The sequence below is a fragment of the Nuphar pumila genome, chromosome 3, assembly GCF_984573655.1.
Source record: "Nuphar pumila chromosome 3, dmNupPumi1.hap1.1, whole genome shotgun sequence".
NCBI lineage: Eukaryota > Viridiplantae > Streptophyta > Magnoliopsida > Nymphaeales > Nymphaeaceae > Nuphar > Nuphar pumila.
Genome location: NC_143251.1, coordinates 119,994,625 through 120,019,724, shown reverse-complemented (window position 1 = coordinate 120,019,724; position 25,100 = coordinate 119,994,625). Strand labels below are relative to the sequence as shown.

General features: G+C 36.5%; 1 protein-coding gene across 2 annotated transcripts; it reads left to right on the top strand.

Moving 5' to 3' along the window:
- The first annotated feature begins 2,505 nt into the window (after positions 1 to 2,505).
- Positions 2,506 to 23,446, top strand: LOC149843482 (putative serine/threonine-protein kinase At1g54610). Of its 2 annotated transcripts, XM_089999844.1 has the most exons (10): positions 2,510 to 2,856; positions 3,081 to 4,053; positions 7,660 to 7,944; positions 8,366 to 8,444; positions 8,574 to 8,683; positions 17,276 to 17,503; positions 18,008 to 18,108; positions 21,578 to 21,689; positions 21,998 to 22,474; positions 22,822 to 23,367. In XM_089999844.1, exons 2-10 carry the CDS (start codon positions 3,622 to 3,624, stop codon positions 22,981 to 22,983), a joined length of 1,986 nt encoding a protein of 661 aa, XP_089855970.1. In that variant the 5' UTR covers positions 2,510 to 2,856; positions 3,081 to 3,621; the 3' UTR covers positions 22,984 to 23,367. The 2 variants fall into 2 exon arrangements, with proteins under 2 accessions (XP_089855969.1, XP_089855970.1); XM_089999843.1 differs by having other exon boundaries at positions 2,506 to 2,856; positions 8,366 to 8,683; positions 22,822 to 23,446.
- Positions 23,447 to 25,100: the final 1,654 nt, after the last annotated feature.

Here is a 25,100-nt window from a genome sequence, read left to right as displayed (position 1 = left end):
GAAACTGTTTGGTTGTCATAAAATTCCAGACATGATAGAAGAGGAATTTGTTTTTGACTTAAAAATACATAATTTAAAGAATTAAATAAGCTTCCAAACATATCAAAAATCACTAAATTTTGATATATGATTGCAAAGTTATGACTTCCACAAGCTAACTATGTCAAGTGCTATCCGATTTCGGGTATGATCCGACCCAAATATATGTAAAGGATCCAAACATAATTTTGAATAAATAATATATCTAAATTAATAATAATATCAAGAAATAAAAAAAGTGAAAGCATACTTTAACTTGAACCATCATTCAAATAGAATTGAGCTCAAGCTTTTGTATCCACCCTAAGTTCAAGAGCATACTGAATGGGACGAACCTGGGGCGTACCTCTTGGCTACATGACACAAGGTTATCAAGAAGGATTTTTTAATTGCTTCTCCTTAAGGTGAAACCTTCTATCTATAGAGTATGGAGACTTTAATCTTTCATTAAGAAAATGAGTTTTTGATGCCAACCTTCAACCACATTTTCTTAATTAATACAGTTATTTTTTATTAGGTAGTAATTTAGTTAAAATAAGACTTTAAATGTTTTAGAGATTTTAAAGATACAAAAAATAAAATTTAACAAATATGATAATTATAAACATGTTTCTAAAATAAGATTTAAAAAAACTTGTTTGGCAAATCACAACTTTGACTCAATATATTCATATTTACTAGTATACCAACCCATACCACATTGAAAGATGCACCACAGGTTTGGCCTTAATATAATGCGCTTATGCTAGTTACCATTACGAGTATAAGAAAAGCTTTTCTCACCTGGTACATAGATACATTGTATCAATATAAGACACGTTGATTGTCTGAGACCGAACTTCATGTAGCCAATCTTATATTGAAAGCTACTAATGAGTGTGATTATTAACCAGTGTGTCTCAATAAAGATACCCATCTTTTTACATATCAAATTACCTAACTGACACAGAGACAATATCGAGTCTATTGCAAGCATGTGTGCTGCATGCTTTACGATCTTTACTGGGTCTCAGGTGATTTTCACGTACTAGTGCCTTTTGTAGGTTTACTAGTTGAAGGTCTCGTCTTCAAGATTCCCTACTGCAAAGAAGAATAAGATACATTACATCACCTAAACTCACTCAGACGTATACCTCTAACTTGATTTATAAAAAATTAAAAGCAATGTATCCAAATTTCTAAGGTTGTTTTTTTTTATCCAAATTCACATAATTAATATACGTTTCTAGATGAACTGTAATAGATGAACTGTAACAAAAATTGATAAAACCATGATAAGATCTTGTATAAGTCATAGTTGCATGCATACCAAAACAACAATTCAATTCATGAAGATAAACACAACTATATTTGAATATCCATGAATTTAATTAAAAGTTATGCAAATCTATAAAAAAATTTCAACATATATATGTATACATAGAGAGAGAAGGAGTGATATGATTGTTATCACCATTGTGAGAAGAATTAGTTAAAGCGAAGAAAGTAGGTAATCCAAGTTATAAAAGAAACCGAGGGGGTCATAGTTAAAAAAAAAACTCATGTTAGAGATGCCAATTGGTTTTGATTTGGGTCATATAGACAATAAAACTGAATCTGTTTAATTGGATTTTCGTAATCTTGGATTCAAATAAATGGATATGTTTGTCTTAATATTTTTCAAATCCAAACAGGGAAAAAAACCAAAAAGAAAAGAGAGCATATGTTGATGGTTTTGCCAAACCAAATAGGTAGTATTACATGTGAATAAATTACCACCCAATGTTGTTACGGGATCCAAATCCAAGTATTCTACAGCCTCAGATTTTGCCAACACTTGCAGTCAAAAGCATGAGCCTGAACCCAAATCCAGTTATGTAATTAAGGAGCTCCAGATCACTCCATAGTTAGATTAGCTCAATTTTTCTCGAGATGAAGAAATGTCTCGAGTTCGAAACCCAAAGGGTGTTATACGGGAAAACCGAAGCCCGAGGAAAAGTTTTCTTGTGAGCAAGAGGAAATACTTGTCAACTGGTGATAAGAAAGTCCAAAAGATCTGTGTTTTTCTCTAGTTTATGTCACACAGATACTCCATTTGTTTGGTAGGAGTTGCTAGTGCACGTGTCCTTGTACTGGGGCGTTGCAAGTTCAAATCCCATGGTATGGTTGTATAACTGGTAGGAGTATGCCTAACCCCGGTTTGCCTTTTAATAATAAAAAAATAGAGATAGCCATATTTGTCCATCACTCTGCAGCCCCTGTACATTTTCGTAATTTCAGGATGCCGGAAGCAGCCGAATCCCGAATCCCCTGGTCGTGGGAAAAGGAAATCTTGTCATGGAAGACAATGGTATGACCGTAAATAGAATGCTTTTGTAGGGTTAGTCACGTCAATTTCTCGGGCATCCGAAGTAGCGCGACGGCAATGATGCGGGAGACGAATCGGATAAAAGTACGCGCCGTATAAATAAGCGGATCCCAGAAGATGAGAGAGAGAGAGAGAGAGAGGGGGATACAAAAAGAACTCTCTCTCTCTCTCTCGTTTTTATCTTCTTCTGCTTCTTCTTTCCCGATGGGAGAGAGAGGGCGGATCTTTTGCTCTGTATATCTCTCTTGGAGTCGAGATCTTGTTTTCGATCTAGATCCGTGCCGGAATTCTGCTGGACGGTGGCTGAAAAGCGGTTCGAAGTAGCAGATCTCCGGGAAATCGGTCCCTAGGGTTTTGATTCGGCGTGCTCTGGTTCTTGCTTCGGTTTTGGTGGAAGTTTTCGCGTTGCTTCGCTCGATCTGTGGAGGAGTTCGTCGGAGAGTTGAGAAGTTGGGTGTTGGAGTTTGGAGGTACGCTTTTTTGTCTATTTTTTTTGGTTTGTACCGTGTTTCTGTTATCTGGGACGGAGGAAGGGGGTGCTGACATTTTTAGGGGTTTTCTTGCATTTTTTCTTTGGGTTTTGGGTTTCTGTGGGGGAATGTGTGTTGGATTGAGGGGAGTCCGGGCCCTCTGTGAGTATTTTTCTTTCTTTCGCTAATGCGTGCTGTTTCGTTCTCTTTTGTTGTGTTTGAAGTGAAGTGAGTGAGGACGTGTTTTGGAGGGGGTGTTTGGAAGGAAGGATCGGATTGTGACGGTTTAGCTGTTGGTTTTGTTCAGTATTGTATGGTTTGGTCTCTTCAGTAATCGGTGTATTTGATCATGTATATCACTATTGGATCAGTTTATTGTTACTTTCTGGCAAATTGATATGGAGGTGACGCTATGACTATGTTGATTTATCTGGTTTTAGTCGAGACAGCTGATTGAAGAATTGAAAACTCTGTTCAAGTTGGGGGATGATTCATGAATGCTTAGCGAGGGAATCTGCTTAAGGATAAACGAAGAAAAGTAGCCGATCTGTAGTCCCTGTGTTGTCATTGACGGATAATTTGGTATAAATGATGGGTTGTTCTGGAGATACTCAGTAGCAATGTGGAGAGGAAGTAAACATTTCCAGGAGGTTATTCCTGCAATGGGTATTCAGTGTGGTCAGTGAATGTAGCGCACAATATGCATTTGATTATGTTTGTGCATACACCAGATGTTCTTGTTCTAGTTTTATAGGCTTGGAAGATATGATGGGCTGCTTCTGTTTTAAGGCTTCTGATATTCATGAAGATCATGCTGCTAGTAGACAAAGAGTAATGAGCCAGTCGTTGGCCAGACAAACCGTTGTGCCTGTTAGGAGAGAGGAACCTGTCGTCACCAATGGGACAACTGTAACGAATGGTGGTGCTGTGCTCACAGAGAAGCAAGTGGGCCGCATGCATCAAGCTAATTGTGAAGATGCTACAAGAAAGGGGGAAAAAACTAATCATTCTGGTAGGAACGGGCCTCATCATGCTGTATCTGTTACTGACCTTCATCCACGGGCTACAAGTATACCCAGGGATGTAGAAGGAGAGCAGGTGGCTGCTGGTTGGCCTTCTTGGCTTGCAGCTGTTGCTGGAGAAGCAATCAAGGGTTGGATACCACGCCGTGCTGACTCTTTTGAGAAGCTAAACAAAGTAAGGCTTTTCTCTACTGTTTTTTTAGTCATCACTGCAGAATACTGTGTAGCACTTTATCCTTTTGATTTAAACTTGTTCTATATAGTATCAACTTGTATTGCCATGTCTATTTCTGTAATTGCATTTTTGATTGGTCGTTCTTTCAATAATTATTTTACCAGGTTATTTGCTCACTATGGAAATAAGTTACTGATTGAAGTTGGATGTTTTCCTATCAACTTTGTTTTCGATGTCAACATCATTATTTGGAGCAAAAATGGTTTTATTTCATTTAGCATAACTTTCATTATATATGGAAGGGATGTTTGATGCATATGACCATTATCAATTTACTGTCTGTTGTGCTTTTGAATGCTTGAAACATCTGTGGCATCATCATCATCATCATCTCACTATTGGAGCTCAAAGAAGATTTTTCTTATTTCGCCATTTGCCGCATTCTGAGATGGGCCATTTTTGCAGTAGATTTGAGTACCCGAAGTTGGGTCTTGTTTTTCTATTTTATCTTTGGCTTGAGTAACTCAAAATTGTGAATCCAATAATCTGAAACCTAAGGGTTCCTGTGCAAGGCTCATCTATGCTGGTTTGGAACAATTTCCTCTTTAATCTGTACAAATGACATGATTTATCTCAGTTGTTTTCAAGTTTAGGTCCTCTCTAACCTCTTACTAGTTACTTCAGATTTTTCGTGGGATGTCATCCTCAAAAGTGGGAACCACATGCATATTGGGTCAAATGAAACTTTCTATGACGAGCATAGCATGCCCTCATGGAAGGTTTTACCACTTACGGTCCTGATGTAAGGACTGATTATTTTTTGATTGAAAGGAAGGAAAAGAGGGTGTCTTTTTACTTTGTACCCCTAAATAACAAACACTACAACTAACTTATTGAGCATGTCAATTGACAAGCTTAATGTGTTGTAAATGACATACAATGATACATGATTGTCTATGACTACACCATTTAGTGCCAAATGATTCTCTCCATTAGGTACAAGTGTAGATGTAGCCAGCCTGCTAGATTAACTTTTGCCTTTAGGACAAATGATTATTTGTTTCTGGTACCGATGTTATGAACGATATGCATAAATGACCCAAAATCAATTGTTTGAAATCCTGCGACAGAAACACTCAGTGGTGGGTAGATGACAGTATGGGAATATGGTTTTAGCTTGACAAGCTATTAAAAGAATTGCACATTTCAACTCCAATAATTGGAATTTGGCAAACTGACAATCCTTTGAAACATGGAGAATGCACGATTTGTCAGCATCATTTTTTCCAAATATGTTGAGCAGTTGGTTATCATTTCTGTATTTGTCATATCATTTAGATGGGCTGATCCTATTAGGTAGGCACTTCTACTTGTGCTCACTATTTTTGATGGTGAGGTTTGCAGTTCTTTGTAAAGAAACTGATCACAGATCTAAAATATGTGTGCGTCTTTGGAAGGCTATGCTAAGTTTGCTGATTTGGTAGGTTTGAGTGACCCAACTTGAAAATTTTCATTCAACCTTCATCTCCGTCAGTGCTTGGTAAATATCAGTTTGGTTAGAGGAAATCTTGATATTTTGTTGTGTTTGTCTCTGTCACCAGTCACCACTTGATTGATACAGTTCTGTTATCCTATGTCACATGGATACTGATGCAGGAGCATGATATGATGCGGATATGCTTAGTATGATACAATAATTTTCAAAGATTGGGACACAGGGGCATGACCGTTCACAAACATAGATCTATTATGTGTGTGTGTCTATAAAATAACAGTTCTAAATCATGATAATTAGGAGCATCAAATAATGAAATTAAGTTGAAATTGAAACGTAATGTAATTGATGACACATTTTAAAAGAAACAGAACACAAAGGATACAAAATAAGTAAATAAGATCATAAAAGAAAATAGATACAATGTTGACTGTGTGTGAAGCTGGTTTGATTATGTCCATGATGTGTGGTATCGTGTCGTGTTGACACGGGATACACATGCTGAGTGAAGTGTTCGTGTGACATGGCTGTTATCTGGAGGAGGTCATGATAATGTAATTGGAATCATGGATGCTTTATATAATAGTTACTTTATGTGCTTTTGGAAGTTTGGAACTAATACAATGCTGATTTATCCACATCCTTTCTGACATTAAATTGGAATTTATATCCAGATCATTTTCATTTCTGGAATCAGATTGTTGTTGGCCATGTCTTTCTACGTGCTGAATTGGTTATCCTGTGTTTTAATAATATGTTGGAAGCAATGTTGTGAAAAGCGTTGAGGCATAGCGAAGCACTCCATCAAAAACTAGGGCGAGGCATAAAGCGTAAGCCTCAAAATTTTTTTGAAAACTTAAAAAAAAACTTTAAAAAAATATCTAAAAATACAAATAAATAAAAGAAATGCTTTATTGATGAAGCAACAACCAATAAAAAATAGAAAAACAAGAGCCAATTTTAAGACTGCTTCATCACCATAATAGAGTTAGTCAGGTTTGACCAAACCCTATATTTTTTCATGCATATATGTAATAAAATGCCAAAATTTTAACACTTAAAACCCCCTAATTTAAAGCCCTAAAATCCATTTATCTTTACCAAACACTATATCCAAAGGGTCAGCCAACACTTTTTTGCATGTATATATGTAATAGAATGCCAAAAAATTAACAAACACACAAAAGAATGTCAGAATATTAACAAACATTCAAAATCCCTTAATTTAAAGCCCTAAATCCATTTATCTTCATCAAACACTACATCAAAAGGATCGACACACACAGTTTTGCTTGCACACACGTAATAGAATGCTAAAAAATTAATGAACACACAAAACCCCTAAAATCCATTTATCTTCACCAAACACTACATCAAAAGGATCAACACACACATTTTTGCATGCACACACGTAATAGAATGCCAAAAAATTAACAAACACACAAAAACCCCTAATTTGAAGCTAGAGAGAGAGAGATAGACAAAGAGAGCAAGAGAGAGAGAGATGAGTCTTCTTCTTCTTTCTTTCAACAGAGAGAGAGAGAGAGAGAGAGAGAGAGAGAGAGAGAGAGAGAGAGAGAGAGAGAGAGAGAGAGAGAGAGAGAGAGACTAATTAGGGTTGGGCCTCCCTCTCTTTCTCCCCTAATTTGGTTCAAATGGGGGCTTTGACCCCCATTTGACCCAATATGCAAAGGGCGTGTGAGGCATGCCTCGCCCTAAGGCGTACGCCTCATATGCTTTTTAGATGCGCCTCAAGGCACATGGGGCCTCACCTTGGGGCAAGGCACACCTTTTGTGCCTTGAGGCACGTTTTTAACAACACTGGTTGAAAGCCAATAATTCACATATTCTTGGGTTTTCTTTTTTGTTTTGCTTAGTGTCCTTTGCATGCTTGTGCCTTTTTCATTTGTGCAGTCTAACTCTGAAGAATCATGTTTTGATATGCACTGATTCCCTTCAGGAAGCATACTAATTTCCTCTGTCTCATCTTGTCAGGTGTTGAATGATTTTGTAATCAAGTAAAAACTTGGCAAGTTGCCTCTTCTAGCGTAATCAATATGGGTATTTGCACTTCTAACACTTTTTTGTTTAATGATTATTGTCTTGTGCAGATTGGCCAAGGAACATACAGTAATGTTTACAGGGCACGCGATCTTGATAATGAAAAAATTGTTGCTCTAAAGAAAGTTAGATTTGATAACTTGGAGCCTGAAAGTGTGCGGTTTATGGCAAGGGAAATTCACATCCTGCGTAGGCTCGACCATCCAAATGTTATTAAACTGGAGGGCCTAGTAACATCACGAATGTCCTGCAGCTTGTACCTTGTGTTCGAGTATATGGAGCATGATCTTGCTGGCCTTGCATCCAATCCTGGTGTAAAATTCACAGAACCACAGGTAACCACATTAAAAAGAATAATTCAGTTCTTGTGTCCTCAGGATATTTCTTGTATGCTATGTCACACGGACTCTTCTAACAGGGCACCGCACCCAGGCGGGTGCGACACTTGGACACAGCTTCCTTTGTGTTAGGTGAAGTCAACCACACTGAGGTCCATTTCTATCCAAGAGTAGATTCAGTTAACCCTAATCAAGTCCATTTTTATCTATATTATATATATAAATACATAAATGCACACAAATACACAGTGTTAACTTAAAACTGTTAATATATATATATATATATATATCCTCCCCGCACCCAAGTTTTTTTAAAGTGCCACATCCGCATCCGTACCCACACCTGCATCCGCACCTGTACCTATGTGACAGCTTGTATATATTGCAAAATAACAGTTCTATATATGTGCTTTGTTAGGTCAAATGTTTTATGCAGCAACTGCTACGTGGTCTCGACCATTGTCATAGTCGTGGGATTCTTCATCGAGACATTAAAGGTTCAAATCTTTTAATCGACAATAATGGCATTTTGAAGATAGCTGACTTTGGCCTGGCAACTTTTTTCTATCCTGGTCAGAAACAGCCATTGACAAGTCGTGTAGTAACTCTGTGGTATCGTCCTCCAGAGCTCCTGCTTGGAGCCACAGAGTATGGTGTTTCTGTGGATCTTTGGAGTACTGGTTGCATTCTTGCAGAACTATTTGCAAGCAAACCTATCATGCCTGGCCGGACAGAGGTATGCTCCACACGTATTGACTAATATTTTGCTGTGATATATAAGGTTTTGTCTCGGTGGGGGCTCATGTTATTATTTTTCTGTGGTCTTGACCTTTTTGATGAATTTGCAGACAAGTCTCAGTACCTCTTTTTCAATTGTTGCCCTACTTTCTGAATCTACTTATGTATACGGTTGCTAGTGTGTTGCTGCTGGATTTTGGTGGTATTATCACATCTGATAGTAGAAACCATTTACATTGAATGATATTACACACATGCCACATCGAGGGACGCCCATGTTAAGATCAATGTATCTTTTTTGTATATATATATATATACATATATATGATGTCTATATATACGTATTATATATATTGTAATTAAAAATATATATAAAATATATTTTGGAGACCAAGTCAAACTAGTTGACTTGCTCTCAACCACTAGAATTCTAGCCGTTGAGAGGCCCCACCCTCAATACTAGAGAGGACTCCTCTCCTCTCTTTTCTCTATTCCTTTCTTCCTCTCTTTCTTCTCTATAAATAAGAATATGTGTGTATGTGTAAGGGTTGAGAGAGTCGTGGGTAGTTTCAGGGTTTTGTGTGTTTTAAATGTATTGTAGTGAGGATTAAAAGTAATTTTCTTTTGTATTTTCAATATGTAGATCTTTATTAATCTCTACATGTTTGTCTTCGTTTATCTCATAGTAGACTTATGATTTAGATTTAGCTTCTTAAAATCTATTATTCTTGTCTCTTTATTGATTTTATTGGATCTTTGTGCCTTGGTTCCCGTGTTCCTTGATTGGTGGATTTTTTATTTAATTATTTCTTGAAAGGTACTCCAAAAATTTCATCTCCTTTATGTTGATTGCTTATATTGGGTATGATTCTTGTCCATTATTTGCTTATTCAAGTTTGTAAAAATTGTCATAAGACATCTTATGTTGCATTGCATGTGATTGCATCAATTGACATATTGATTGCACATATGATTGCGCTATATTCATACTAAGTTTTTTATCTAGCTTTATTGGAGTTGATTTGAAACTTTGTCTTTTCAAATCGGTTATGAACTCACTTATTTGGAAATTGATTTTCGTGAGTATTTATTGCCTTCTTATGACATTGATTTTGTATATCACAAAATTTTATATGATGCATCGGTTCTCTTTGCCTTGTTATTATTGAATAAGATAAGAGATGTTTGTTGGGGTGAATTGTGTGCACCTCGTTTTGTGTCAATTTAGATTGTCAACTTATAGATTGACTCTAACTGGCAGTTGTTTGATCTTTGGTTCTGTGAGTGTGTTGTATCACTCATTTGTTTTTTATCATTATTATTATTATTATTATTATTATTGTGAATGCTTATAATTATATTTATCTGTGATGAATATTTATTTTTTAAGCCATGGTATTTCGAAAGATGGTTAAAATCAATATTTTTATTAGTGACATTAGTTTGTTTTCATTACAAGCTCTCTTACCTCGTGTGTCTTCTCCTTTTTATGCCTTTTATTTGAGTGTCAATTTATATTAACAAGGGCCGTTTATCAGTGTGGTGAGGTATGTGCACCCGTCGAAACTGATGTTGTTTATAAGAGATTTTGGATTATTTGTGTGGTGAGTTATGTGCACTCGTTGAAATTGATGTTGTTTACAATTTTACAATCATTTGTAAGGTGAGTTATGTGCACCTCTTATGGTTTGTAACTGATTTGTATTGTCAGGGAGTCCTATATTGCTTGAGCATGGTCACAGAGATGATTGCTGCGGACATTTGTGATTGATCTCTTAATTTGTATTGTCAGGGAGCCCTGTATTACCTATGCATGGTCACAGAGATGATTATTGTTGACATTTGTAATTGTACTCTTGTTCTAGTAGTTGATACACTTAAAATTTTGAGGTTTTGAGGCTAGTGAGGTGATTGCTTGTGGTGGTCGAACTAGTGTTAAGATTTTAAATATCATTCATTGTATTTTGTGAGATTTTTTAAATCTCTAAATTCATTTATGGGAAATGGTTATTGAAAATTTTTCATGCATTTTGCATTGAATATGCTTTAATTGCACGATCAAGGATATTCTAAATTTGTTCCATGATTGATTGTCTTATGTATTTTGCATAAATTTAAATTAAGGCTTTTCTAAGCATGTGTTAATGAAAGATTTTTTTTTTACTTGGGATTCTGTGAGTTAATGGCGTGTATCTCCATTGTGAGATTCTTGGCCTAAACATTTCTTGATATTTGTGGGATTTTAAATCTCTTCATATTTTTTGTAAGTTATCTCTTGAAAGGTGTTTTTGAAACTGGTCTATAAATGACTTCTTCATTGATTCATTGTTCATGCCTATGTCACAAGGACTCAGCCAACTAGGTGTCGCACCCGCATCGACGCGATGCGGGTGCGGCACCCGGTGCGGTTGAAGGCCTCACAACAAGCTTTTCTTCGTTCTTCCAAACGGGTCATCACTCCTAGCGAAACGGATTGTATGCTCGTCAAGTACAAGAGCTTTTCTCAGGCAACGGGGACCTGCTGCTATAGTGGTGAGCCCTTTCCTTCCCCACCCACCACCCTTGGAATCAACCGTCTTTGAGGTTGACTTGTTCGTGATACCGATTCAAGGTGTTGATGTGGTTCTTGGTATGCAATGGCTTAAGTCACTTGGCCGTGTTGGCCGTGTTGAGTGGGTCTTCGGGTCAACGCAAATTCGTTTTAGGCACCGAGATCAGTTAAAGGCGCTACTGGAACAGGTAAAGGAAGTTCGATATTCGGTGTCTGCCCCAACTATAATAGTTGGCATACCCTGCATCTGGACACACACCCATGATCATTTATGTCCAACTTTTGGACTTTATATATGTATATATAATTTTTTATATTTTTTCCGCACCCCGTACCCAAGTTTTTTAAAAGTGCCGCACCCGCACCCACACCCGCACCCGCACCCGCACCCGCACCCGCACCCATGTGACATAGGTTCATTCATATATGCATTAGTTGTATGATATTGCTTCTAAAAATGAAATAGTTGATTAATGTTTGTCATACTTGCCTTGTATTGATTGTTATTGAATGGCTTGAATCCTTTCTTATATCTTCTGCTGTGTAAAACTGATTTGTTCTTAAAAGAAAATATATCTTTGAGTAGTTTTCTCTCCTTTGTGGGATTTTGTGATTTAAACTCAATAATGCATGCTTTCACAAATGTTTAAAGTGATTATTGATTTATAAACCTATCCTTGCGATATTTTATGCATGCATCTCCCTTTTTGATATTATGCACTTATGTTCTCTTATTAAGAACTATGATTTCTCAAAATTAATGATTTTTCAAATAGTTTTGAAAAATAGTAAATTGTTTTATTAAATATTTTCTATATATTGTACTTTTGGTGTGATTGGTCATCCTCCTCTCTCCATAATATATAATTAATATAAGTGATCTTTTTGGAATCTTCTTATGATATATATATATATATATATATAATTGGCATATTTTGTAAGCTCTATTTAGAGGTTCTTAAGCTTTGATCATATTGGAGATCATGATGACCTTTTTAGAGCATAGATTAAGAGCACCCTTTAAGGAAGCAACACCTGAAAGAACTTGATGAAATCGAATGTAATGGGTTCTTTGTTTGTATTTGCAAACTTACTGTAAGTTTGAGGAAAGGCGTTAAGATTAATGTATCTTTTTTGTATATATATACATATATATTGTTTAATTATATATATACATATTATATGTATATATTGTATATATAATAATATATTTTGGAGACCAAGTCAAACTAGTTGACTTGTTCCCAACGGCTAGAATTCTAGCGGTTGGGAGGTCCCTCCCCCAATATTAGAGCGGACTCTTCTCCTCTCTTTTCTCTATTCCTTTCTTCATCTCTTTCTTTTATATAAATAGGGATGTGTGTGTGTGGATGTGTAAGGGTTGAGAGAGTGATGGTTAGTTTTAAATGTAATTTTTTTTTTGTATTTTTAATGTTCTTTATTGATGAGGAGGGTTGCAGTAGGCCAGTGACAACCAACATAAAAACTTAGTCATACCCTATGAATATGAACCAATATGAGAATTTCGTTGGGGCGTTCCCTACTGAGCGACGCGCTGTACTCTATATGCTCGGAGGCAGTGATAAATGGGCAAGGGTTGCTAGGTCGTCGCCCAGAAGTGACGCGTCACACCGGCGCCCGGGTGTGGTGTCAAATAGGCAAGGGTTCCCTCGCTTTGTTGGACGACTGGGGTAAAGAAGTTAGTCCAAGACCATAAAATTAGGTTAGCCACTTGGAACATAGGGTCTTTAACTGGTAAGTTGGTAGAGTTAGTAGATGTTATGTGCAGGAGAAATATTGATATTTTATCTCTACAAGAGACCAAATGGGTAGGTGAGAAAGCAAAAGTGATAGAACCTTGGGGATATAAGATTTGGTATAAAGGAATAAATAGGAATAGAAATGGAGTAGAGATTGTTATGAGTCGTGAGTTTATAGGTAATGTAGTTGAGGTATGTAGGAAGAGTGATAGGATTTTACTTATTAAATTAGTATTAGGTACGGATATTATTAATATTATTAGTGTTTATGCACCTCAAGTAGGTTTAGATGATTCCATTAAGCGTCAATTTTGGGAAGATTTGGATGGAGTAGTACAAGGGATATCTTATGGAGAAAAGTTTTTCATCGGCGGTGACCTTAATGGACATGTAGGCATTAGTAGAGATGGATTTGAGAGTATCCATGGAGGCTATGGTATAGGAGAAATAAACGAAAGGGGAGAAAGGATTTTAGATTTTGGTTTGTCCTATGATATGATCTTAGCAAACACTTGGTTTAGGAAGAGGGAGTCTCACCTAATAACATTTAAAAGTGGGGTCAATATGAGTCAGATAGATTTTTTTTTCTACTTAGAAAGAGAGATAGGGGTTGTTGCATCGATTGTAAGGTTATACCGGGAGAAAGTGTAGCTACACAACATAGAGTCTTAATTTTAGATCTTAGAATTAGACAATGCCGCAAAAGGAATAGACATAAGATAGATCCTAGAATTAAGTAGTGGGCACCGAAAGGAGCTAAACAAGGAATGTTTGTAGAGCAGGTAGTTAAGGAAGCGATTGGTGTCTCGAGGAGGATTCAGAATCAATGTGGAATAAGATAGCGGGTGGCATGAGAAAGGTGGCTAAGGAGGTATTGGGTAAGTCTAAAGGTGGTGCACCGCTAGGTAAAGATACATCATGGTGGAACGGGGATGTCAAATTAGCTATTAAGGTTAAAAGAGAGTGTTATATAAATCTAAGAGTCGTGATAATGAGAATTTGAATAAGTATATGATAGCAAAGAAGGAAGCTAAAAAAGTAGTTCGAAACACGAAGGATAAGGTATATAAGGAGGTTTATGACAAGTTGGATACCAAAGAGGACGAGAAGGATATTTATAGGCTTGCAAAGATGAGAGATAGGAAATCGAGGGATCTGGGTATGGTTAGATGTATCAAAGATGCAACACAAATGGTTATAGTCAAAGATGAGGAGATTAAGGAGAGATGAAAAGATTATTTTGATAAGCTATTTAATGGAAGTCATGCTCAGGATCTTGGAGACTTCTCCATTCCTTTTCATGAGATTAATCGTGACTTCATGCGCAAGATTTAAAAGAAAGAAATTGCAGAGGCTTTGAAGAAAATGAAATCAAGAAGGGCAGTTGGCCCAGATGGTATACCTATCGAGGCTTGAAAATGCCTGGGAGAGAAAGGTTTAGAATGGTTGGCAAATCTTTTTAACAAGATTTGGCGGACAAATAAGATGCCTAATGAGTGGAGGAAGAGTACTTTGGTGCCTATAAGAATAAGGGTGATATACAAGATTGCACAAACTATCGTGGTATAAAACTCATGAGTCATACTATGAAACTTTGGGAGAGGGTGATTGAGTCTAGGTTGAGGAAGGTTGTCATGATATCGGAGAATCAATTTGGTTTTATGCCTGGAAGATCAACTATGAAAGCTATACATCTTCTTAGACAACTTATTGAGAGATATGGAGAGAGGAACAAAGATTTGCATATGGTTTTTATTGATTTGGAGAAGGTATACGATAGAGTACCTAGGGATGTTCTTTGATGGACAATGATGAAGAAAGGTGTTTCTCTCAAGTACATTAGTATAATTAAAGATATGTATGAAGGAGTAGTAACCAATGTCCACACTTGTGGAGAGGTGACAACCAATTTTCCTATAACGGTTGGGTTACATCATGGATCTGTTTTAAGCCCTTTCCTATTTGCTATAGTAATGGATGAGCTTACGAGATCAATTCAAGAAAATGTGCCGTGGTGTATGTTGTTTGCTGATGATATTGTTTTGATTGATGAGTCTAGAGCTGAGTTAATGCTAAGTTAGAATTATGAAGACAGACATTGGAAGCAAGATGTTTTAAGTTGAGTAAGAGTAAGACAAAATATATGGATTATCGGTTTAGTAAGCAACGAAGTAGTGATGGGAGTTTAGTGAAGCTTGGTGAGCAAGAAATATCGTTGATGATTGTTTCAAATATTTGGGAACTATCATTCAAAAGTATGGAGAAATTGATGGAGATGTAAATCATAGGATAAAGGCTGGGTGGATGAAATGGAAAAGTACAACTGGAGTGTTGTGCGATCGTAGAATGCCATTGCGGTTGAAGGGAAAGTTTTATAGGACGACTATTAGGCTCGCTTTACTATATGGTACAGAATGTTGGGCTGCCAAGAGACATTATATTCAAAAAATGAGTGTAGCTGAGATGCGTATGCTTAGATGGATGTGTGAAAATACAATAAAAGATAAGATTCAGAACAAGGAGATATGTAAGAAGGTAGGCATTGCACTCATTGAAAATAAGATGAGAGAGAATCATTTACGGTGGTTTGGACATATTCGGCGAAGGCCTAATGATGCTCCAGTTAGAAGGATGGAAAAATGGGAAAATATATTAGTTAAAAGAGGTCGGGGTAGGCCTAGGAAGACTTAGATGGAGATGATAGGAAAGGATATGAATGCTTTGAACCTCACCAAGGATATGGCATTGGATAGAAATGATTGGAGGAGAAGGATTCACGTGGAAGACCCAGAATGATTTTCTTTTTTGGTTCATATCGCCGACCCCAATTGTTTCGGGATGAAGGCGTAGTTGTTGTTGTTGTTGTATTGATGAAGATATTCATTTACATTCTATGTGTTTCATTTTAGTTCTCATGTTTTTGTCCAAATGTATTATGTTCTTGGGGTTCATTATGGAGTGCATTGGGAACCGTGCCATTTCGTAACAGGCCCTACTTAACTTTTACAAACAGAATTTTCATTGTCAGGTCATGTCTATGTGGTGCAAATGACCAAAATATCCCTGTCATCCAAGTGGCCTACTACTAACGCTATCCATCAGGCAATGTTAGGATCTTGGGTCTTGGGAAGATTCATGTTTCAATGAGTATGTAATGTTATCAAAGCAGAATATATTTTCAATGGGTAGTAGAAATTTAAGTATACAAGTAGTCTGGAAAAGATTGATTTCAGCTGGGTGCTAATGCGTTTGGATGATGAAATGTTGTCTTCACCTGATGTGGTTCATATGGATCATAATTGGGTTTGTGTCAAGATCCTGATTCAACCATAAGGGCTTATACCAAACCAGAAGGTGAATTTCTGTGCAAGTTTATATACAATCCAGGTAGATATCTAGGGTGTATATTTATTGAAAGTGACCAATATTTCATTTTCCCACTATGCTACAATCTAATATTTCTCCACATTGATAAATCTTTCAGAGATACCATCTTTTATACATTACTTCTGTTTTTCTATACTTAAAGGGGTTTGACGCAGTGGGATGTGGCCTAGGCCGCTAGGCAGGCAATCTAGGTTCAAATCACATGGGCATCACCCCTTGCGCAAGCCGAAGCGTGGCAACTCCCTGGGGACAAGGGGTAAGCCCATGGAATTTTATGCTGTCAGGACAGTGATCGTAAGTACGGCAGGCAGAGCCAGCATGGCTAGGTCTCTAATTCTGGGGGCGGTTTCTCCATGTAAATATCAAAAAAAAAATCAACTGAGTTGGAAATAAATTGGAGTATTGAAAACATTAATCTCAGCAGTTTTTCTCATTGCTTTTATAAGCAGTGTAGGGATTGGCACACCTCTTTACAATCTCTGTCATTCTAATGATATTGTCTTATTGGATTTGAACCTTTCGGTTGCCATATTTGTATTTGTTATGCTTCTCCCATGATATCAAAATATCTTTAAGAGTTCTATGTAGACTGCATGCCTGCATAGTGGTGAGGGCAATGCAGTCTGTGTAACAAACCGGCATATGGTCAGCATATGCTGTTTTCCTCTTAAATCCATGATGTTGCATATGATGGGCCGTCTTTGTTCTTTTATGTAACTTTGAATTGTCTTGTCATATGTCAACGTTATCATTATTTTTTATTCTGTGTGGTACATGTTGAAGTTGGTATTATCCTTTCTGTAGAAAACACCAATTTGCTTCCTAAAATTAAGATGGACCTGTTGGGCATTCACATCCCATGATTGTCATTATTAGTGTTTCTTTTGTCTAGGTGGAGCAATTGCACAAAATTTTTAAGCTTTGTGGCTCACCATCAGAAGAATACTGGAGAAAATCAAAACTACCACATGCAACCATATTTAAGCCCCAACAACCTTACAGGCGCTGTGTTGCAGAAACGTTTAAGGACTTCCCCCTTTCTGCCCTTGAGCTCATGGACGTCCTTCTTGCTATTGATCCTGCAGATCGTGGAACTGCAGCTTCAGCCTTGAAAAGTGAGGTATGAAGTTCCTTGAGCTTGTTTATGATATTGCATCCCTAGACCTTAGCCAATGGTTATCTGGGTCATGTTTTTCTCTTCTTTTCCTTTTTGACATTTTCATCAACTTGGGTTATGAAACCACCGCCTTGGATACATGATATTTCAAAACGTTTTAAGGTAGATCATATGTGTTTGGTTAGATGAGGGATTTGTTTTGGTCATTGAATGAAGCTGTTTGGTGGCATGGAGCATAACTTATGTGGCATATTGTGATACTTGTCCAAAAATTTTCTAAACATTTTTTACATGTTACATATTCTTGCATGCATTGTATAGCTCTTCGTCTATGCACTTCAGATGCTTGTAATTTTCATATGCCCATCAGATTAGGAGCATTTGATTTCTTTGTCCAAGAGTTCAAAGTTGTTCATTCATTTTGCTGTTTGAGAATGGCTGCATTTAAAATCTATTGCTACATCATGTTTCTTATACTTCTTTTCAAATAATTGTGTTCCATTTCAGTTCTTCACTACAAAGCCATTTGCTTGTGATCCTTCAAGCTTACCTAAATATCCACCAAGCAAAGAGATTGATGCAAAATTAAGGGATGAAGAAGCTAGGCGGTATATACAATCTTTTGTCCTCTTATGATTTGCATTAAAGAACCAGCATCTGATTTTGGTTTTTCCCCATGAGAAATAACTTCTTATGTACTTAAAATTTTCTGTTGATTTATGAGAATTATGTTTTTTATTCATGACACCTTTCTGCTCTACTACTGTTTTGGAGGGTTATAATTTATTATATTTTTAGTCTGCTGTTGATGTTCAGCTTTTTATCACTTTCACAGTTGCACTGCAAATTAAGTGGGATTCCCTTTTAATTTTATGTTGATCGTTGTGTGACATACAGATATCTTGGTAGAAGAAATGCACAAAAAAAACATGATGTACAGGAAAAGAATTAGCAAAAAGTGTTGAATTTTGAATTTGTTGTCGATGATATTTATAGATGTTGGATTTAATATTGTCTATCCTATTAATGTAGAGTAGTGGGATGAACTCTTAAGTTACATTGGAGGAGAATGCATGTCTTCCATCTATTGGGCACCAACTTTCTCTAATTTTTTATTTTTTGTTGGAGATTTATCATGCCTCAGGATTGTATGCCCATACAAATATTGCAGGATTAGCTAGAATTATGTCCACAAAATTGTTTTTCTCCAGTGTAGATTTGGAACTCTTATGTGAGTACCACAAATAAATTCTTTTTTCTGGCACTACACCCTTGCTCCTTATGCTTTAAATGTTTCCTGTCTGCTATCACTTGGGCTTTTACCACTCCTTAAGGTCACATGCTTTATGGCTCAATGTCTTGCTCGCAAAGTTTCATATGGTTGCTTGTCATTATCTTAGCTTATAGCAAGATTTGGATGTTTGCTAGTTACGTGGCCTTTAGGGAACAAATTGTCAGTGTGATGTACTGTAATATAGGGTATTATATAATATAGTTGATGTTCAAGAGATTCCTATGAAGGAAAGTTCTATAAATCTATAATTACATAAAGTACAACTTTTTATGTGTATTACTTTTACCACCCCTTAAGGTCACATGCTTTATGGCTCAATGTCTTGTTCACAAGGTTTCATATGGTTGCTTGTCATTATCTTAGCTTATGGCAAGATTTGGATGTTTTCTAGTTACGTGGCTTTTAGAGGACAAATTGTCAGTGTGATGTACTGTAATATAGGGTATTATATAATATAGTTGATGTTCAAGAGATTCCTATGAAGCTAAGTTCTACAAATCTATAATTACATAAAGTACAACTTTTTATGTGTACTACCATGAACATAGTTCTTAGTATAACATAGGTAAAGGAAACAAAATGGATTTTGCATGAATCTCCATACATTTCCCCTAATTATAGAACCCCTGTGTGTGCGTGCACAAGCACACATGCATGCGTGTGCATGTGTGCTTGTGTATGTGTATGTGTGTGTGTGTGTGAACGCATGTGCGGTGACTCTTGAAAGAGTGCTTGAAAAAATGATTGAGCAATTTGAAGAATATAAAAGACAATATTTCGATTGCTGTACTGTGGTACTGGATGATGAATGCAAACTAATAGACCAATATGAACTCCTTTGAAGGCACAATCTCACAATTGATAATGATTGATCAAGAACAGTATTTGGAAAACTATAACCAATTCTTTGATCCTGCACATCTATTGGGGTTTCATTCAAGGATATCTGGTAATGTATGATTTGCAACTTAAAAAAATTCTAAACATTTTCCAAATCTAGTGAGGTATCCTACAGATTCTCTTAATAAAAGTGAGTTCATTATTAGGGAAGCATCGTCTTGCAATATAAACTTATATCTGAAATTTTATGTACTAAAATGTTGCGTCTTCCTTGTATGCTGAATGATGGTGGTATAGAATATTAGTATCAAAGATGCAGTGTTGCTATTTGACTTTAACATGTAACAATTTTGAACTTCAGATCAGATGATCGACTCCTGCTTGCGTGTAATTTTTGTATCGTCTAATATGATATTGTCGTAATGGGGTTAAGTAATCTGTTATATGCCATACAGCATAAATTCACTTGATGTAGGCCTTGTTTGGATATATTCCTATTTAATATTTACAAAAATAAAATAGAGATGCTGTAAATAAAATTTCATTTTCTTTTATAGATAAAAATCGACGTTAGGATGTATATTGTGAGCTTCATTATTATTTGTCGCTTGGGATCTCTTGTTCTCCTACTCTCCATGAAAGTCACCCCTTCTTCCTCTTAAGTCCCTCTTCCTCCTTGCTTTTTGTTGCATTCAGACCTTAACAATCCTGTTCCTTCAATCCTGGGGATCCTATTGGCCTTTACAATGGCCTCCTTCAATGACCCTTCAGGCCCTCCTTCCCCTTCTCTGCCTGCCCTAACCCTTTTAGGCCAACATCCTTGACCATTGTACCATGGCAACCACCACTGTAGGTGGTTGTGCATCCAGATCCATTGGCATCCTTGCTGATCCCATTTGCCACAAATGCCCCAAAGTATGTACGTTCTACATGTATGTGCACTGCGTCATCCCCTAGTGCAAGATGGCTGAGAGTTGACTGCCTTGCCACAAGGCCTATGGGAGACCTATTTGTGTTGGTTTCCTGCCAATCATTTTTCCAACATTTAGTAGGGCCAACGAGTTGGATCACCATCCACAAGTTGTCAGTTTACCCGCTGCCACCTAACTTTCTTTACACCTATTTTTATGCAAGATCTTTAACTGCTGCATCGTGTGAAAGATGTTCCAGCAAACACTAATGTGCCCTTCTTCCTCTAGCAGGTCACCCTCTTAACCACCCTCAACTGGTTCACCGTTGACTCCTCGCACTGAGCTTTAAATGTCCTCTCTCTCTTTTGTGTGTGTGTGCGTGCACTTTTGTGTGTGTGTGTGTGCTTTTGTGTGAATGCATGCGTGTGTGAGATCCTTCTCTTCTTTGAACCTTTCGTTCTTTGAACCTTTCGGTTGACTCTGTTCAAGCTTTGGCACTGTGGATCTCCCAGAATAGGGAGAGCCCTCTCTAAGAAAATTTGGCAGAACAGAAAAAATAATAGATCGATGCTGGTCCTTGAACTGATGGTTATATCTTTTTCTAATTGTATTATTTCTATTCATAATAATTTCTAAAATATAAACATAAAAAAGTCAAAGCATGATTTTAAATATTTAAAATAATTATAAATAGAAATGATCCATTTACAAGTACATTCAAACTTCTCCATGGACAATGCCTACCAAGCAAGGGGATATGTTTGTAGAAAAGGTGTTCGGGATAATTGATCCCATCTGAAACCAGTTTCATGGTGCTGTTGCTGTTGCGGTAGGGAAACTGTCCTCATGTTTGTATCTTCAAGGTTTTGTCTCTCTTTTTCCTGTTCTTTTCCTCCTTGTTTGTGTGTGCATATGAAATGGTATTAGAGATTTGTAACTATAGTTTTTTTTTTGGTTGATCTGCTTTGTTGTACCTAAGCATTGGTAAAACAATACAGATTAATGATTATTGATATATAATTTGAATAACAGACAAAGGTCGAATGGTGGTAGACAGCGGTATGACTCTGTGAGAAAAGGACCAAGGGAATCCAAAGCAATCCCAGCTCCTGAGGCAAATGCGGAATTAGCCACTTCATTACAGGTATTAGCCCAACCGAACTCTTTATTATGTTTTCTTTTGCCTAGTCCATTACTAGTCTTGGAAATAATTTACAATGGAGAAGATGTTGCTACTGTTGCTGAGTGGATGTGCAGTTAAGCAGTCGATCTAGGAGTCTAATTAGGTTGGTGATTCATATAGTTCATCCCCGCTTCACAGCAATTTTGTCAGCTTGATTTGTATTATTGGGTTTTAGTTAATCTCCAAGATGGGCGAAAGGTCTCTGAGCTTAGCTGCCTAAACATTTATATCCATTGTTAACAGTAGCATGTTTCTTTCGTTGGTGGCAGAAAAAACAAGTCCAGTCTTATGCAAAAAGCACAAGTGAGAAGTTTCACATTCATCAGGAAGACATTGCTTCTGGTTTCCCAATTGATCCACCCAAACAGCAAGTTCATGTTATTGCAGAAGCAAGTTCTGGTTTGCAGGGATACCCTCGAGATAAAATTTCTCATTCTGGTCCTCTAGTGCATCTTTCTGCATGGACAAAGAGGCACACAAATGAGGATGGTACTCCAAAGGATTCAATATCTCGAGATTTGTCTTCCTTGTCAAGCTTAGTGGCCGAGGGAAGAACTTCCAAGCCTGATGGCCATAAAGAAACAAGTGCCTCACTTCAGGAGAATGCATTTCTAGGTGGTGAGGCATTGAGTGCAGGAAGTAGGGCATCACATTCAAGATCAGATCAAGATCAAATGCATTTTCAAGGGCGAATGAGCACTCATCAGAGAAAAGATGCCAAGACTGTGCAAAGGGACCAAAGCTTGGTATGAAAACCTACCTTTTAAACTTTTTATTGTTAGTTCTTGGATTAGTTGTTTGTTTAAATCTCGAGCTGTTCCTTCAAGTAATATGAATTAGTTCTGGAAAAGGGGTTGGATATAGTGATGTAGAACAAGCCTGATCTGATCCAACTTCCTCTGTTGGATCTATATTGATTGGCTATGATGTTCAATCAACCAATCCAAGATCCAAACTGGCAACATCGACCAGTGTATGCCAGTATACACTGCATTTCTGGTGTTGAAATTTCTGCTGTAACTGTTGCTTTTGCGGATATGCTAAATTTTGTCATATTTACTGGACTGGTAGCCTAATAATAAGTGAAATTCAGGCATATGGACCAAAGGGGAACAAGATTCATTACTCTGGTCCACTAGTTCGATCTGGAAACATCGATCAGGTGCTCAAGGACCACGAACGACAGATCCAGGAGGCTGTACGACGTGCACGTCTTGACAAGGTCAAATTCACAAGAATTCCTGCCGGTGGTTGATGTGAGTCTTCTCGGATTATGTTATTGGAGTTGTCGTGGACCTCAGGCAAGAAGTTTGCTGTGCTGCTGAACGGAAGGAAGCTGCAGAAAATTGTGCAGTTGCAGCCTATTTGAAAATTTAGTGCTGCGAGTGAATGAGATGTATAGGTGCTCACTGCAGAAGTTTCAATTGCCATTTGCCAAAGTTTAAAATATGGAATGGTCTAGGAATATGTTCTATCTAATTGTTTCCCTTTTTTTGTTTGTATCCACTTGTGTGTGTATGCCTGCGCACACAGAGAGAGAAAGAGAGAGTCTTGTTTATTCTTTCTGGACTGAAAATTCCCTTGATAGAGTAGCAGAAGTATGCCAAGCAGGGTCAAATCTTGTTTGCGTTTGGTGGCCGCAACATGGAGTTTGCAATCTATACTGTTCCAGGGAATGGCCAAAAGTGTGACTACATAATTCAAGATGAGTTGTTGCCCGAGGTAACGTTTTCTCCATTTCCCAGCTCAGAGCTTCTTGGCACAAATTCCCCCACCTTTAAGATGATTTGTAGAGACATTACCAAACTGACTGAACGGTTTTAAACTAAAAATGATCATATTGTATGGGTAATTTGACATAATTATTTAAAAATTACAAATTTTGATATTCTCTTGATGTTCAAAATCACAAATATCCAACATGGATTCTTTTACCCTTTGCAATTGGGAATTGAGGCCTTTTTGTGATAAAATTGTAGTGTCTGTAGGTTAGGTTCAACTCTCACTTGAAATTTCATACAACAAACAACAACAACTACGCCTTCATCCCAAAATCACTTGAAATTTCATAATCATACATTTTTTATGTTAATTTAGATGTCAGAACTAGTATAAATTTATTTGAATTTTTTTGTGAAATTGAAATCCTTAAAATCATAAATATCTAACTCTTTCGTATATAATAAAAAATTTTACTAAAAATTTTGTGTGCAAATAACATACTTTTTTGTATATATTCTAAAATCAGCTAAATTTACATGTGAATTTACATGTGAAACACTTACACTAATTTTGTAAATAGCTTATATTTTTTTACATATATTGCACGCTTTTGCATAAAGTTATTTGTGAATCTCAAGATCACAACTATCGTATTTTTTATATTTGCATAATTATAACAAATATGTAATATTTTTTATGATTTTTTTTTGAATTATATATAAACCTGTTGTGGTCATAAACTTAATTTTTGCATAATTTAGGGTTTTTTTGGTCTTTTCTTCTTAACTTGTTTTCTTTATGCTAATTAATTTTGGCAACTATTTTTTAACTCATTTGTGCATATCATACTTTTTTACATATACGTTTTGAAATCTTGTGAAGTATATTTGTGAAAATTTTATTGATTGGCAAAGATTAAACAGTTTTGCATTTCAACATGTATAGACAAGTCAATATAATTAACATAAAACTATATAGAGAAGTTTTGCATGAAATTATGAAATTAGATAACTTTATAAAGTTAGATTCAATAAATAGTCTTATTATAAAGTTATAGTCAAAGTTTAACTTGATCATTTTAATTACATAGTTTAACTTGACTCATCCAATTAAATATGAGTTTAACTTGATCTATTACAAATGTGCATAATTGTCTACAACTCAACTAGCAGACTCTTTAAGCACTTCTCTAATTGATATTTTTACCTTTTTTGGCATGGCTGGTTCTTTTTTAGGGGACTCTTTCGAACCCTTTGAAGCTCTTTCCTTCCCATGTTTGTAAAACTTGATCATATGATTTTTTATATTTGTAACATTTTGCTGAAAACAACCTTTTATTAGCAAACAACTAACTACAGTGAATATCTCATACTAGTAAACAATTGACATATCAATACATAGTTGCATGAAGTTCAGTCTCTGCTTTCTGTTCAAGTATTGCATATATTGTATGACAAATATACTACAATTATATTTGTAAAATGAGGAAATACCAAGCAAAAATTATAAACATGTACGAAATGAGTTAACAAATTAATGCAAAGTAATTATTCATTCTCTTGTTGAGGAGTACCTTTCATACTGGATGTTGTCCAATCTTTGTAACAATTGAACTCAAATTATGCTAAAAAAATGAACCTGCAACACATA

What these genes read in the sequence shown, in the direction of transcription:
- LOC149843482 (XM_089999843.1), top strand. Translation starts at nt 3,622, where the DNA reads ATGATGGGCTGCTTCTGTTTTAAGGCTTCTGATATTCATGAAGATCAT. An exon ending in CTTTTGAGAAGCTAAACAAA is followed by an intron (nt 4,054 to 7,659) that starts GTAAGGCTTTTC and finishes TGTCTTGTGCAG; the next exon opens with ATTGGCCAAGGAACATACAG. An exon ending in TAAAATTCACAGAACCACAG is followed by an intron (nt 7,945 to 8,365) that starts GTAACCACATTA and finishes GTGCTTTGTTAG; the next exon opens with GTCAAATGTTTTATGCAGCA.